The sequence below is a fragment of the Zonotrichia albicollis genome, chromosome 23 (genome assembly GCF_047830755.1).
Source record: "Zonotrichia albicollis isolate bZonAlb1 chromosome 23, bZonAlb1.hap1, whole genome shotgun sequence".
NCBI classification, from domain to species: domain Eukaryota; kingdom Metazoa; phylum Chordata; class Aves; order Passeriformes; family Passerellidae; genus Zonotrichia; species Zonotrichia albicollis.
The window spans coordinates 3,240,009-3,253,999 of record NC_133841.1 but is presented as its reverse complement, the minus strand read 5'-3'; the positions used below and the strand labels follow the sequence as shown (position 1 = coordinate 3,253,999).

Sequence of the window (13,991 nt, the reverse complement as noted above, 5' to 3'; positions counted from 1 at the left end):
ATAGGATCAATCCCCTCAGCCCCACAGGGTCGATCCCCATTTCCCCACGCGGGGGCGCTGCTCCCAGCACGGCGCACGGGCCCGCCCGGCGCGGCCCCTTTAAGAGGCTGCGGCGGCGGCGACCGCGTGACGTCACGGCGCTGCCCGGAACTCAGCTGGGTTTCCCGCACGGCTGTTCCCGGCAGTCGCCCTCCCCCGGCCCCCTGCACCGCCTCTGCCTAGCGAAGCCCTGCGGCGGGAGGCGGTGCCATCCGGGAATAGCCGGGGGGGCAGCCCCCTCTCCGCGCGCCGTGACGCACCACCCAACGGCCGCGCAGATTGGCTGTCGGAGGCCTGCCGGGGCGGGGCCGCGGGAGCACCGAGTCGCCATTGGCAGTGGGGATGATGACGTCACGGAGGGGCAGGGCCGGGCCGCAGGAGGTCCGGTCCCTCGGCGCAGCCGGACGCGATCGCCGCCGTCACCGGGAGCCGCCGCCCCGCCCGCCGGGACCGCCGGTGAGCGCGGGGGGTGCGCGGGCGCTGCTCGCCGCCGGCAGCCGGTGTGCCCCGAGCCGGTGTGGGGCCGGGGCGGGAGCGGGGCCGGCATCGCGGGGTAGCGCGGGGGGGGCCTGTCCCGGCTCCCGTCACTGCAGGCCGAGCCGCGGTGCGGAGCGGGGCCGGTCTGTGCAGCCCGGGCGGATCTTCCGGGCTGGCACCGCGCACGGGGACAGAGCCCGAAGCGGCTGCTCTGACAGCGAGAAGCGGCGGGAGCGGCAGGGCCGGGGGCGGTGCGGCCCGCCCGGTGCGGCCGGGGCTGGCACGGCCTCGAGGGTCCCGTGCGGAACGGGGCCGGTAGGACTGGGAGCCCAGAGGGGGACCGGGCACTGCGGGGCTGGGGGAGCCGGCGGGGCTGCGAGCTCAGGGCTGTCACACGCCGCCTGCGGCTCAGGGCCTCCCGCCCGGAGCGGGGCTCGCTTCGGTGCCACCCCCGTGGGTGCCGGTGTCACAGCAGCCGCGTTCTGCAGCTCGGGTGAACGAGCCCCCGGGAGCTCTGCGGGGCTGGCGGTGCTGTCACCGCTCCTGCTGCCCGTGTGGGTGGCTCCTGTCCCCCGGGCCGTGGGACAGACAGACAGACGGGATGCGAGGGTGGGCTGGCCTGGGCTCACCCTGGGTGCACATTGGGGCAGACCCTGCTCCCACCCTGCCGGTGATCCCTGTCACTGTCACTCCCCCAGTGTGCTCCATCTCTTGGAGCTGCTGGAGCACAGGAGGAGTGCCCTGCGTGTCCCCTGTCCCGGGGTGGATGGTGACAGTGTCACTCGCAGCTGGGATGGACCTTATAGAGCTGCAATGAGGAACAGCAGCCTGTGGGGTGATCACAACCCATGCTGTGGCTCTGAGGTTGCCCAGAGCTGTCTCCCTCCTCCTGTTGCAAATCTCTGCATCGCTGTTTTCCACCTCCAATGCTGGCTTTGAAATCGCTCCAGAGAGGCAGTGCCAAGTTCTTCTAGCAGCCTTTCCAGAGTGCTGCCAGAGCGCCTGGCTGCCGTGTGGAGCAGTTTTCCCTCGGGCTGTTGATGGTTCTGTGGAAGAGGGGGCAGCAAGGTGCCTGCTGCTGCTGCAGAACTCAGTGAAGTGATGTTGGTGGCATCTGTCATGACCCTGTGATGGCACCCTGGTGCTGTGGCCTGTGCAGTGCTGTCAGTGACTGAGCTTCATCCTACTCTGTCACTGCAGGGGATGTGGAGTCCTGGGGTCCTTCTAAGGCTTTTTGCAGTGACTCCCCCATTCATGTTGCCCTAGGGCTCATTGCTTGCTGTAGGGGCACACATGCAGGCTGTTCCCAGGTGTGTCCCAGAGATGAAAAGGAAGGCAGAAAGCAGATACAGGGTTCTTCCATGGCAGCCCCATTTTCAGTGGGGTGGTTGGAGTGTGCAGAGCTGTCCCAGAGGGGTGACACTGTGCAGCTGAGCCTGACTCTTGTGCTCTGCCCTTGCAGGAAGATAAAGAAAGATGAACTTTAGCTCTTGATCTACTTTTAGCAGCTCTGCTCTGAGCTCTGGATAGCGTGTTTACCTATGAGCTTGCATCATGCTGTGCTGGTCCTGGCCATGCTGGCTGCTCTCTGGCTCCATTCCAGAGATGGAGGAGAGGCAAACCACAGAGATGGGCAAGCCCAGCAGAATCAGAAAGGTTCAACCCTCAGATTTTTAACTGTGGCTTCCCTTTAGTGGGGCTGACCAGGCAGAGGCTCCTGTGTGGGATCCCAGGGCTGCCAGGATCAGAGCTTCCTTGAGAGTGGTGGCTGCTGCTGTAAGGAATGTCTTAAGGACCTTTTCCTCCAGGAATGTTAGAGTGCCTTGGATGGATGCCAGGAGGAGCTGGAGTTCAGTGCTGCAAGCTGCCTTGCCCTGCAGCTGTTTGTGGCACTGGGAAGTGCCTGAGTCCCGTCCAAGTGCTGCTGCCCTGTGGCAGCCTGGGAGCTTTGGTGCTCTCAGCACTGCTCTGAAATGCCGAGATTGTGCCTTTCAGGTGGACCACGGGTCCGGATGTGGCACCTGGTTGTGTTTCTGCAGCAGCTCTGCCTGTGAGCCGCTTGGCACTGCTGCCCAGCTGCCTCCTGTGCCGTGCTGCTGCAGCCCTGTGCTGCTCAGGGCTGGGAGCAGAGCTGTGGCAGGAGCTGCGCTGGGGCAGCAGCCGCTGCTGCTTCCGGAGGGGCTGGTGCAGCCCCCCCGCCCCGGGCATGGCGCAATAGGAGGCGGGTGCTGAGCTCACTGCCCAGGCGGGGCAATCCCTGCGCGGCTGGTGGGCTCCCACTCAGCCCTGGGCTTTTGGTGGGTTTCCCACCCTGCAGCAGCATCCACTCGTGCAGCAGGAGTGGCCCCCGCAGCTGCATGGGGCAGATGGAGCATTCCCTGAGCTGCTGCAGGTGAGAATTGGCCATAAAGGGCTGAACCCCTTGTGGAATGGGGGCTCACAGCCCAGCCCTTGGACTGCAGCATCACTGAGGCTCTGTCACATCAGCCAGATCTGGCTCCAGGGCTCTAGGAATCTGTGGCCACAGCTCTCTCCTTTTTTGTTCACTTGTTGCTCCATTCACAGCGGATTTGGTTCATGTGGACTTCTCTGAGGATTGCACCAGCAGGCTGTAGTTCAGGGTTAATGTCCTGCTCCTGCCTTTGGGGCTCTTCAGTGCTGTGAAGCACTAAAACCCCTCTTAACTCCCGTATCAGTGCCAATGTCTGTCCCCTCCTGGTGTCTCAGCCCACAGAGGACATTTCCACTTTCTTTTCTTCGCACCCAGACAAATGAGGAAAGAGCCCCTTGGGGGTGGCGGCCACGTAGTGATGCTGCATCACTCAGCGCAGGGACCTTTGGGAAAAGCAAACCACTTTCTGCAGGGAAGTGACTGCTGGTGTCACGCAGAGCTGTGCCTTCATTTGCCAGCACAGCTGGAGTCCCCTCGTTAGTGTCAGCTTGATTTCCATTGATACAAGTCGTGAACTTGAAAATTGCTCCTTCCCTGTTTCTGTAGCTTCCTGGCAGTCTCCGCCTTCCACACTTACTGTAAGCTCCACAGCCACTTCCCTGCCTCCCAGCAGGACCAGCCAGGGGTGTTTTTGAGACCAGATTTAATCCTCATTCCAACCTGTTGCCAGTGGCCAGCCTGCCCCTGCCAGCTGTCCTGGAGCACCGTGCCCTGGCTGTCTCTGGTTCTAGAACCCTTTTAGGGTCACAGCTGGGTCCTGGCAGGAGGGAGGCAGGAGCCAGCTGTGAGCCAGCTGTGTTTCCACCCTCAGGTCTCCCGAGCTGGCCAGGATGGCGCAGTGGAACCAGCTGCAGCAGCTCGACACGCGCTACCTGGAGCAGCTCCACCAGCTCTACAGCGACAGCTTCCCCATGGAGCTCCGGCAGTTCCTGGCCCCCTGGATTGAAAGCCAGGACTGGTAAGGGCTTTTCAAATGCCTCTGAGGGGACTTTGCTCATAACACCCACCTGCAGGGGGTCAGGTGGGCTGGAGGAGCTGTATCCTTGCTCTCCTGGTGATGGGACTGGTCTCTCTTTGGGGCTCATGTGGCATCAAGGGAATGAAGTGGGATTTTGTGCACTGTGTTAGACCCTGGGCCAGGAGAAGCAGGGGGATATCCCCACCCAGGCTGGCTAACACTGACCTCTGCTGTAAAGGGGGCTGACACAGAGCACTGATGGCTGGATCCTGTCCATGAGCATGTGGGATGTGCTCACAGACATCAGGTGCTGGTGTTCACAGTCTGCCTGGTCTGCTTGACCAGATGGTGATTAGTCACCAGCAGGACTCCATCTTAGAGTTCTTTTCCTTCCTAAATGATTCAGAGATTCTGTAATTTGCACAGGGGATGCTGGGTGTGAGCAGAGCCCCCCAGCTTTGCCCCTTGCCCCATGCCAGCCACTCAGAGCTCTCTCTCCCCTGCACAGGGCCTATGCTGCCAGCAAGGAGTCTCACGCCACGCTGGTGTTCCACAACCTGCTGGGGGAGATTGACCAGCAGTACAGCCGCTTCCTGCAGGAGTCCAACGTCCTCTACCAGCACAACCTGCGCCGCATCAAGCAGTTCCTGCAGGTGAGCTGCCAGCATGGTGGGGTCTCGGGGTTGCTGCTGCTCAGAGTGACCCCCAGATGTGTTCAAGTCTCTTTTCCCAGCCCAGCAGTCAAAGAAAGAGTCAGAACTCTTCTATTCTTGTTCTCAACGTTGTTTATTGTTTCTGATCTATAAAATTCTTTCTCTGCCCTGCCGAGGTCTGTTCAGCAGGTCAGACAGAGGCTGAAGGAACTCAGCAGGCCAGAGAAAGTATAAGATTTTCTTATTTGTAAAATTCTATCTTTATAGTATAAGAAGGTTGTAGCCTTCTTATATAAAGAAAATTTTTATACTATCTTTTAGTATAAAAAGATAACTCGTGTTATATTTGAATACTAGAAACTAGGTGTACAATATTTACCATAACTTCCCAATACCTATCACCTATGTTAGACAGTGAGCTTCTACTCTAAACCAATCCAAAGGTGCCAACATCACAGCAGAAGATGGAGGAGGCCAAGAAGAAGAAGGAGAAAGGCAGGATATGCCCAGATTCCTCCTGAATCCCCATTCTAAAAACCTCAAAAAATCTGTTTTTCACCCCGTGACAAACTAATTATTATTCTGCTTAGACTTCTGTGGCTTGCAGATTCTCATATAAGGTTGGTAATTTTTTCCATGGGTCATAATCAAAGTCACAGGTGTCTTGGGCTCTGTGCCAGGGTCTCTGAGCCCCCCTGGCAGGGTTTGGGCAGTCCAGGAGAGCCAGAGGGATGTGCTGAATTCTGACAATGGGGGAGCTGGTGAGGGTCTGAGCAATTCCTTGGCACAGCTCACCATCCACAGCCCTGATGTGGAGATCCTAGGGGTTCAGGATGTGCCTGCTGACCCTGTTTGACCCTTTACAGAGCAGATACCTGGAGAAGCCAATGGAGATCGCCCGCATCGTGGCTCGCTGCCTCTGGGAAGAGTCCCGGCTCCTCCAGACAGCTGCTACTGCAGCCCAGGTCAGTGGTCAGCTATCCCAGGGCCTCCTGCTCCTGGCCATCCTGATTCCTGACAGCCAGGACACAGCCTGGGTGTTCTGGCTGGGTGTGTCTGTCTCTCCTCTCCTCTGCTGCCCTGGAGGCAGTGCTGAAGTGAGCAGCCAGCTGAGGACCCTGCAGAACCTCCTCAGGCTGGAAGGGAGCACCCCCAGCTTACAGCCCTGTCCTTATGCCCTTCTTGTCCCCTCTGCAGCAAGGGGGACAGGCAACACATCCCACAGCAGCTGTGGTGACAGAGAAGCAGCAGATGCTGGAGCAGCACCTGCAGGATGTCAGGAAGAGGGTGCAGGTATGTGTGTGCCTGGGCACCTTCAGCTCTCCCCACCACAATTCTTGAGTGCTGTAAGTGAAATCACATTTCTTGGCTTCCAGGATTTGGAGCAGAAGATGAAAGTGGTGGAGAATCTCCAGGATGACTTTGATTTTAACTACAAGACTTTGAAAAGCCAAGGAGGTAATGACACCTCATTAGCATCTGCAAACCACAGTGTGTTCCTGCAAGGAAACTTGCTGGAGAGGTGTTCCAACCTCCACTCCCAGAGGGAATGTGCTCATTCTCAGGGCATTTGCATGGCAATTGGATAAACCTGGTCTGCCCTTGAGGGAGCTGAACTGAGCTTTGCTGTAAGCACAGCACTGGGGTGGGGAGGGATTGGCCTCTGTGGGTGCAGGAGAGCCAAGGAGCTGCTTGGAGGCTGTTCCAGATTCCTGCTTGGCTGTAGGGTGCCTGCACTTTGCTGTGCAAGTGTTGTGTTGTTGTGGCACTTGAGGAGGTGTGAAGAGTGTGGCTGAAGCTTCTCACCTCTGCACAGACATGCAGGACCTGAACGGGAACAACCAGTCAGTGACCAGGCAGAAGATGCAGCAGCTGGAGCAAATGCTGACAGCACTGGACCAGATGCGCAGGGTAAGAGGGCAAACTGACCCTCCAGATCCCCCTGGGTGCATGTGGGAATCTGTAAAATCAGAGGGTTTTGGGCTTACAAGCGGATATTGTGTTTGAAAGAAGTAAGCATTGTTTTAACCAAAGGGACGTGTGCTTATAGTGGTTGGATAGAACTACTGTCAATGTGCTTTTGCTTTGTGGGATTGGTCAAAAAACTTTTAAAGTTGTAACATTAAGTTCTTTGTCTGCTGTCTGGAATGTGAGCTGATGGCATCTCCCCTTTGTCATAACCATGTAATGAGACTGATGCTAAAAAATAAAACAGCTCAAAGCACGTTCCTCAGCAATTCCATCCTGTTTGCAATTTGTACAATTAGGTGCAGATCTCCCTTCTTCAGGGTTAGAATTTGGTAGCTCCTGCATGGCCAGAACCAGGAGCAGTGCAGCAAGCACAGCCCTGGGTGACTTCTTCCTTGCTTGTGAATGTGAAACTTGTGGGTCTGTGGGGGAAGTCACAGCTTGCTGCAGGTTCTGCTTTCTCTCCTGGCAGGGCATAGTGAGTGAGCTGGCTGGGCTGCTCTCAGCCATGGAGTATGTGCAGAAGATGCTGGCAGATGAGGAACTGGCAGACTGGAAGAGGAGACAGCAGATTGCCTGCATTGGTGGCCCACCCAATATCTGCCTGGACAGGCTTGAGAACTGGTGAGAGCTGCCTGGGACTGTGTCAGTGCCCAGAGCAGTGGCACTCAGACACCTGCTGTCTGGAAATGTCCTTGCAAAATGGACATTTCTGATGGTTGCATGTGTGAATGTAGCCTGCAGCTTAGACTGAGCCATGATGGTGCTGGGAATGTGTCCCACTGTCCCCAGCTCTGTGCCTGGGGGATTTTGAGGCTGCTGCAAAGTTTATAGCCCTGGAGTCACCTGGGCACATGCAGGTTTTGTTTGTAATATGTGGCCTAGAAAAATGCTCTGGGCTTGGAGCCACAAACACACTCAGTTCCTGCCTGGCTTGGCATGGAGAGTTTGTTCTTGCATGGGAAGAGGAGGGCTCTGCAGGCTGGACAGCGTGGGCTGGGCAGCCAGAGCTAATGCTGGTTCTCCCTGCTCTCCTAGGATAACTTCCCTTGCTGAATCACAGCTACAGACCCGGCAGCAGATCAAGAAGTTGGAAGAGCTGCAGCAGAAGGTGTCCTACAAGGGTGACCCAATTGTCCAGCACCGGCCCATGCTGGAGGAGCGCATCGTGGAGCTGTTCAGGAACCTGATGAAAAGGTGCTGAAGGCAGCCAGGAGCTGCATGGCTGTGTGTGGAGAGTGGGCAGTGAGGTCTGACCGTGGTCTCTGTGCTGTTCCTGCAGTGCTTTTGTGGTGGAGAGGCAGCCCTGCATGCCCATGCACCCTGACAGGCCCCTGGTCATCAAGACAGGTGTGCAGTTCACCACCAAAGTCAGGTGGGTGCCTCCCTGCAGGTGAGGGAGGGGAGCTGAGCAGGGAGGGCAGCCTGGGGTGGCTCTCTGAAGATGCTGCTGCAGGTGCAGCCCCTGTGATGGAAAGGGATGGATCCCAGAAGGATGATCCCAGAGGGCTGGAGTGCTGCCCACATGACTCAGTGCAGGGCTGGCTGAGGATCTGCTGGGTTCTGGTAAATCCTGTTGTGGGGGTGGGAAGCAGCAGCACATCCCTGGCCAGCTGCTGCTCAGCCTGGGTCATGTTCCCTGCCATGCTCTGACCCCAGGCTCTGCCCGGAGCTTCCTTGCCCTTTCTCTGGGCCTCCATGGCAGCCTCTGTCCTCTGGGGTGTTTGTTCAGAGCCTGGCATGGGCTGCCAGCAGCCCAAATGAGCTCCTCAGGATGCTCAGGAGAATTCCAACACCTCCCTGGCTCTGGGGACAGGTGCCAGGGCTGTGTGAAGGTGTGCCCAGGGCTGCCAGAGGAGCTGGTCCATGCTGCTGGCTGTGCCAGGTGCCCTGTGGAACAGGAGCACTTTCTGTGCACAGCATCTTCATGCTCTGTCTGCTGACTCTTGCAGGTTGTTGGTCAAGTTCCCAGAGCTGAACTATCAGCTGAAAATCAAAGTCTGCATTGACAAGTGAGTTCTGTGCTGCCCTTCCAGTGGCCCTGGGTGGGTAACTGGGATGGGACTGATTCCTGCTGCCCCTGGATTGGGCTCAATCTCCACAATGAGGACCAGTGTGGCTCCCAGTTAAAGGGGAGGGTGCAGGGTGGTGCTGAGTCCTGAGGGTTCACCCACATGGTTGGGAGGAAGGCCTGTGGGGTCATGGGACTGTGCTGGGATGCAGCTGGCACCACACACCAGCTTGTGTGCATCAGGGTGGGAGGGCCACTGCCATGACCTGGTGTCTCTTCCCCCTTTTCTAGGGACTCTGGGGACGTTGCTGCCCTTCGTGGGTAAGTGCACTGTTTGCTTTGTCCTTATTTCTAGTTGCTGCTTTATTCCTGGCAAACATCCTACCACACATTCACTCCAAGCCTGTCCTGTCAGCCTGACTCTTTGCTCTCCCCAGGTCCCGCAAGTTTAACATCCTGGGGACCAACACCAAGGTGATGAACATGGAGGAGTCAAACAATGGCAGCCTCTCAGCAGAGTTCAAGCACCTGGTGGGTACCATGGGCTCCTGGGCTGCTCCTGCACAGCCAGGTGTCCTGGTGCTGCTGCTGCAGCCTGTCCCTCTCTCTGCAGACCCTGAGGGAGCAGCGCTGTGGGAACGGAGGCCGAGCCAACTGTGATGTGAGTCAGGGGGCCTGGCCATTGACAGGAGCAGCTGAGCGGGGAGGGGATGCAGGGGGTCCACCAGCACCAACTGGCACATGGGCAGCTTGCCAGGCCAGCCCCAGCAGCTGTGCTGGGTCTGCTGGTTGTGTGTTGGGCTCAGGGTGGGTGTCTTGTGGTGCTCATGGTGTCCCCTTCTGCCCCAGGCCTCGCTGATAGTCACTGAGGAGCTGCACCTCATCACTTTTGAGACAGAGGTGTATCACCAGGGGCTGAAGATCGACCTGGAGGTGAGGCTTGGGTCACTGCCTTCACCACCATGGGTCTGGGTGGAGCCCTGGGAGTTGTCCCAACCTGTGTGGTCACATCCTGTCTTTGCAGACCCACTCGCTGCCTGTGGTGGTCATCTCCAACATCTGCCAGATGCCCAACGCCTGGGCATCCATCCTGTGGTACAACATGCTGACCAACAACCCCAAGGTAGGGCAGCAGGGCAGGTGTCAGGATAGGGGTGTCACAGTGAGAGAGGGAAACTGAGGCTGGGGAGCCAGGCAGAGGCAGTGCCTGGCCCTGCTTCTGTCCCATGTCCCACTCAGGGCTGTGTGTTCCCTCGTGCAGAACGTGAACTTCTTCACCAAGCCCCCCATTGGCACCTGGGACCAGGTGGCAGAGGTGCTGAGCTGGCAGTTCTCCTCCACCACCAAGCGCGGGCTCAGCATCGAGCAGCTCACCACGCTGGCAGAGAAACTGCTGGGTAAGAGAGGGCTGATGGGTGTCCTGCCCATCCCTCTGTCCCCTGGTGTGGTTCCCCACCTGTACATGTCATCCAAGAGTGAGCTCCTGTGTTTGGCCTGAGGGCTTTTAGCCTGAGTCATTTTCAGGTGCTTGGTTTTCTCCCAAATCCTGGAAATGGTGTCCTTGGAAGGACAGCTCTATTTAAATGGTTGTGTTCTTTTTTTTTCTCTTCCAGGACCAGGTGTGAATTACTCTGGCTGTCAGATCACCTGGGCCAAGTTCTGCAAGGTAGAATTTATTCTCTTCCCTGAGCACCTTCCCTTGGCTGTTCCCTTTCTCCAAGCTGTGCTAGCAGCCTCTCTGCCTTTTCCCCAGGAGAACATGGCTGGCAAAGGCTTCTCTTTCTGGGTCTGGCTGGACAACATCATTGACTTGGTGAAGAAGTACATCCTGGCACTGTGGAACGAAGGGTGAGTGCCAGCCCAGAGCCTGAGGTTAGGCTGGGCCTTGGGAGGGTCCCACAGGTTCCACCCTGTTGGCGTGGGGTGCTTGTCCACGTGCCAGGTGTGCTGTCCTGGGATACTTTTTGCTGTTTTAGGGTGAAAACTCACCTGGGAACTCATAAAATGTCAGTGGCCAGGCTGAGTTGTGCTGTTGAGCAGAGCTGGCAGGACTTACATCCTGGAGGAGCTGCTCCTGTGCCCTGACCCCCATTTGTTGTTCTTGCCTCCTCCTGCCCAGGTACATCATGGGCTTCATCAGCAAGGAGCGGGAGCGAGCCATCCTGAGCACCAAGCCCCCAGGGACCTTCCTGCTGCGCTTCAGTGAGAGCAGCAAGGAGGGTGGCATCACCTTCACCTGGGTGGAGAAGGACATCAGTGGTATGAGCTCTGTCTGTGTGCCTGGCTTGGCATTCCAGCTTCCAGAGGGGGCTTGGGTGCCCTGATAAGCATTTGTCCTTGTCCCAACAAGCTGTCTGTGTGGGTTAACTCCTGAGCCTGGCTGCCCTTTGCTGGTCTTTGCCTTCTGGGTGTCTATGCCCATGGACAGTTTTCTAAGGCACTGACCACAGTCAGGTGCCAGTCCTGCCCTGTGCTCTGCTGTGTGCCCCAGGCCCATCTTGTCCCTGCTGCTCTGGGGCTGTCTGAAGGCAGCCCTGCCTTTTCTGTACCAAAATTCTCCTTCCTTGCACAGGAAAGACACAGATCCAGTCGGTGGAGCCTTACACCAAGCAGCAGCTCAACAACATGTCCTTTGCTGAGATCATCATGGGCTACAAGATCATGGATGCCACCAACATCCTGGTGTCCCCTCTGGTGTACCTGTACCCAGACATCCCCAAGGAGGAGGCATTTGGGAAGTACTGCCGCTCTGAGAGCCAGGAGCACTCGGAAGCCACGGACTCAGGTAGTCGTTGACTTTCTGTGGCTCCTTTGTCACAGGAAAGCTCTGGGGACAGCACTGGCTGTCACCAACCAGGACCCTGTGCCATCCCTGGAGGGCACAGCCACAGTGTGGGACCAGCCATGGGGCAGAGGGTGGGCACTGCTTGTTCTAGGGGATAGAGAGAAGGATTTGTCCTTGAGTGGCTGCTGATGAAGCTTCTCCCTCCTTGCAGGTGCTGCTCCATACCTGAAGACCAAGTTCATCTGTGTCACCCCGTGAGTGTTCCTGGGAGCTGTCCGTCACTGCCTGGGGGGTGTTTGTGTGCTCAGCCTTGCTTGAGGGAGAGGTTTCCTTCCTTTCTTTCCACCTCTGTCTGAGCTTTGCTTGGTTCCTGTGGGGTTCCCAGCCTGGGGTGACGGTGGGGGCTGAGCCAGGCTCCGGCTGCTGCCCAAACCACAGCCCCGTTCTTCCCCTCCGGGGCCCCTTTCCTCTGGAGAGCTCTGGGGGCCCCTCAGCGGGTACAGGGGGTGTTGGAGAGCTCTGGCCAGGCCCTGATGTGGAGCTTTCTGTGCTTCTTCTCCCTGGGACAGCACCTCCTTCAGCAACACCATCGACCTGCCCATGTCCCCGCGCACGCTGGACTCGCTCATGCAGTTCGGCACCGGCGGCGAGGGCGCGGAGAGCAACGCAGGGGGGCAGTTTGGTGAGTCTGGGGGGGCTCCAGGGGGCCCTGGCTGCCAGCCCACGCCCAGGGCCCCGTAACCCTGCCTGTGTCTGCCCGCAGAGTCGCTGACCTTCGACATGGAGCTGACCCCAGAGTGCGCGTCCTCGCCCATGTGAGGGGCTGCGGCTCAGCCTTCCCACCTCCAGAGCCTCCCCTGGATTTGTCCCACTCGGCTGCAGCTGCTCCAGGAACTGCTGGGGTCCCTGCATGGGTCAGGTCCTCACCTAACCCAGCCCCTCTCTGGAGTGGTGCAGCTCATCTCTGGGGGAGGGGGATGAACCTTTTTCTATTTCCTTCCATAACAGTTTTCTATTATTTTTGCTCATTCAAGTGCCTATTTGCCTCCGATTGCAGCCACAGTTCCTACAAACGCTTCCACAGCCCCGGTCCCGCTGCTGGAAGCTGCTGCCCTGACTGTGCCCACTCACAAATCTGGAATTGCAGAGGGGCTTGGCCATGTGGCAGGGTCTCCCCTGCTGCTCCCAGCAGCTCCTAGAGCCGGCAGGGTGCTGGGGTGAGTCCCCTCTCTGCCCCCACCTGGTTTTGGCCAGGATGACCAGGACAGGGCTCAGAGCTGCAGGTGGATGTATCCAGGTGCTCCCACCCTGGGCTCAGCAGGCACTGCCCCTGCTGGACTCAGCCTGGGTTTGCTGGAAGCCCAGAGGTTCAGGAGCAGCATGCTTGTGCTTGTCCTCAGGTTCCTGCTTTGGGCACAGTGACCTGGCCAGTGCCAGCAGCCCGGGCTCTTTTTGGGATGGCTGGTGTCCCTGGGGTAGGGCAGTGCTGCTACCCAGTAATGGCACCTGTGTGTGAACAGCATCTGCAGCTGTTGCCCATTTTGGGATCTGGGTAAAGCCACAGGGGCTGTCCTGGCTTCCCTGTGGCCAGCCTGGTGCTGGGAGCAGGGTCTTGCTTCCAGCCCTGTGCTGAGTTAGACCAGTTGGACCCTGGGGAATTGGGGGAGCCAGCATGGCTGACAGTGGGGCACCTGGCCTGTGCCTTTCTCTCTGGGTTGTGAGGGGCCAGGCATGGGGTCTGCAGCTTCTTGGGGGCTTCATGTGGCATTTCTGTTGGAGGTTGGCCCTCACAGTTAAGGTGGGAAGGGTCAAGAGTTGAAGGAAGCAAGTGGATGTGAGGAGAAGAACCTGCTGTGGGGCAGTGCAGGACAGTGACAGGGGTGTTGTGAAGGGCAGTGTCCTGACTTTTGGGGGGTTGGTCCTGCATTTAACAGAACTGGGGGAGCCCTCCTGCCCTTTCCATGCAGTGGGCAAGCAGACACAGATGAGCAGTGGAGGGGTGGGGGAGGCAGTGGCAGAGCTGCTCCCTCCGAGTTGCATCACAGCTGGTGGCAGGGAACCAGAGGGCAGGGGGAGGATCCCCGTGGCTGTGGGGTCTGGGCAAGCCCCTCCAGGCTGTGTAGGAGCAGGAGGGGGGTTTGTGGCTGGCCCTGGGGCTGCTGAAGGGCAATGAGGGCCCTTTGCCCCTCTGCTCGCTCACCGCCTCCGGCCGCAGTCCCCGGCAGCATTCGATACTGTAAAAAAATTTTATTTTTTTGTATATTTTATTGCTGTATCTACAGGCTTGAACTTTCTCCGAAATAAAGGCCCTGAAGCGATGTGCTGTGGGGTGTGAGCCGGGCTCTGCCTGCGGCACCCACCTGACCCTGCTCCGGGAACCGGGGCCTCCTTCGGCGCAGCCCGGCCCCGGAGCCGCCGCTGCGGTTTGTGCGGCGCGAGCGGCCCCGGCTCCTGCCCGGCAGGCGTGGGCAGCTGCCCCTTCCCGGGGCTGTGGGGCCCTTCCCAGGGCAGCCAGGGGGCAGCGGGCCTGCCCCAGCCCGTGGTTGCTTTCTGTGCCCCAGAGCTGTGCCTGGGTCTCCTGCAGTTTGTAAAGGAAATGCCGGTGCCAGCGTGGGAGGACATGCAGCGCTGGGGCCCTGCTCTGGCTG

At 58.5% G+C, this 13,991-nt stretch overlaps 1 protein-coding gene across 2 annotated transcripts; it reads left to right on the top strand.

The window, feature by feature from the left end:
• Positions 1 to 337: 337 nt before the first annotated feature.
• On the top strand, positions 338 to 13,661 carry STAT3 (signal transducer and activator of transcription 3). 2 transcript variants are annotated; one of them, XM_074557768.1, is made up of 24 exons: positions 338 to 495; positions 3,780 to 3,926; positions 4,435 to 4,579; positions 5,446 to 5,544; positions 5,777 to 5,872; positions 5,956 to 6,037; positions 6,396 to 6,490; positions 7,020 to 7,171; positions 7,586 to 7,744; positions 7,830 to 7,922; positions 8,500 to 8,559; positions 8,850 to 8,879; positions 8,996 to 9,089; positions 9,172 to 9,219; positions 9,408 to 9,491; positions 9,583 to 9,681; positions 9,820 to 9,955; positions 10,172 to 10,224; positions 10,312 to 10,406; positions 10,678 to 10,817; positions 11,131 to 11,343; positions 11,555 to 11,597; positions 11,913 to 12,025; positions 12,107 to 13,661. In XM_074557768.1, the coding sequence occupies exons 2-24, from the start codon at positions 3,799 to 3,801 to the stop codon at positions 12,160 to 12,162; spliced, it is 2,313 nt and encodes a 770-aa protein (XP_074413869.1). In that variant the 5' UTR covers positions 338 to 495; positions 3,780 to 3,798; the 3' UTR covers positions 12,163 to 13,661. The 2 variants fall into 2 exon arrangements, with proteins under 2 accessions (XP_074413869.1, XP_074413868.1); XM_074557767.1 differs by having other exon boundaries at positions 11,131 to 11,346.
• Positions 13,662 to 13,991: the final 330 nt, after the last annotated feature.

What these genes read in the sequence shown, in the direction of transcription:
- STAT3 (XM_074557767.1), top strand. Translation starts at nt 3,799, where the DNA reads ATGGCGCAGTGGAACCAGCTGCAGCAGCTCGACACGCGCTACCTGGAG. An exon ending in GCTGGCAGAGAAACTGCTGG is followed by an intron (nt 9,956 to 10,171) that starts GTAAGAGAGGGC and finishes TTTCTCTTCCAG; the next exon opens with GACCAGGTGTGAATTACTCT. An exon ending in CCTGGGCCAAGTTCTGCAAG is followed by an intron (nt 10,225 to 10,311) that starts GTAGAATTTATT and finishes CCTTTTCCCCAG; the next exon opens with GAGAACATGGCTGGCAAAGG.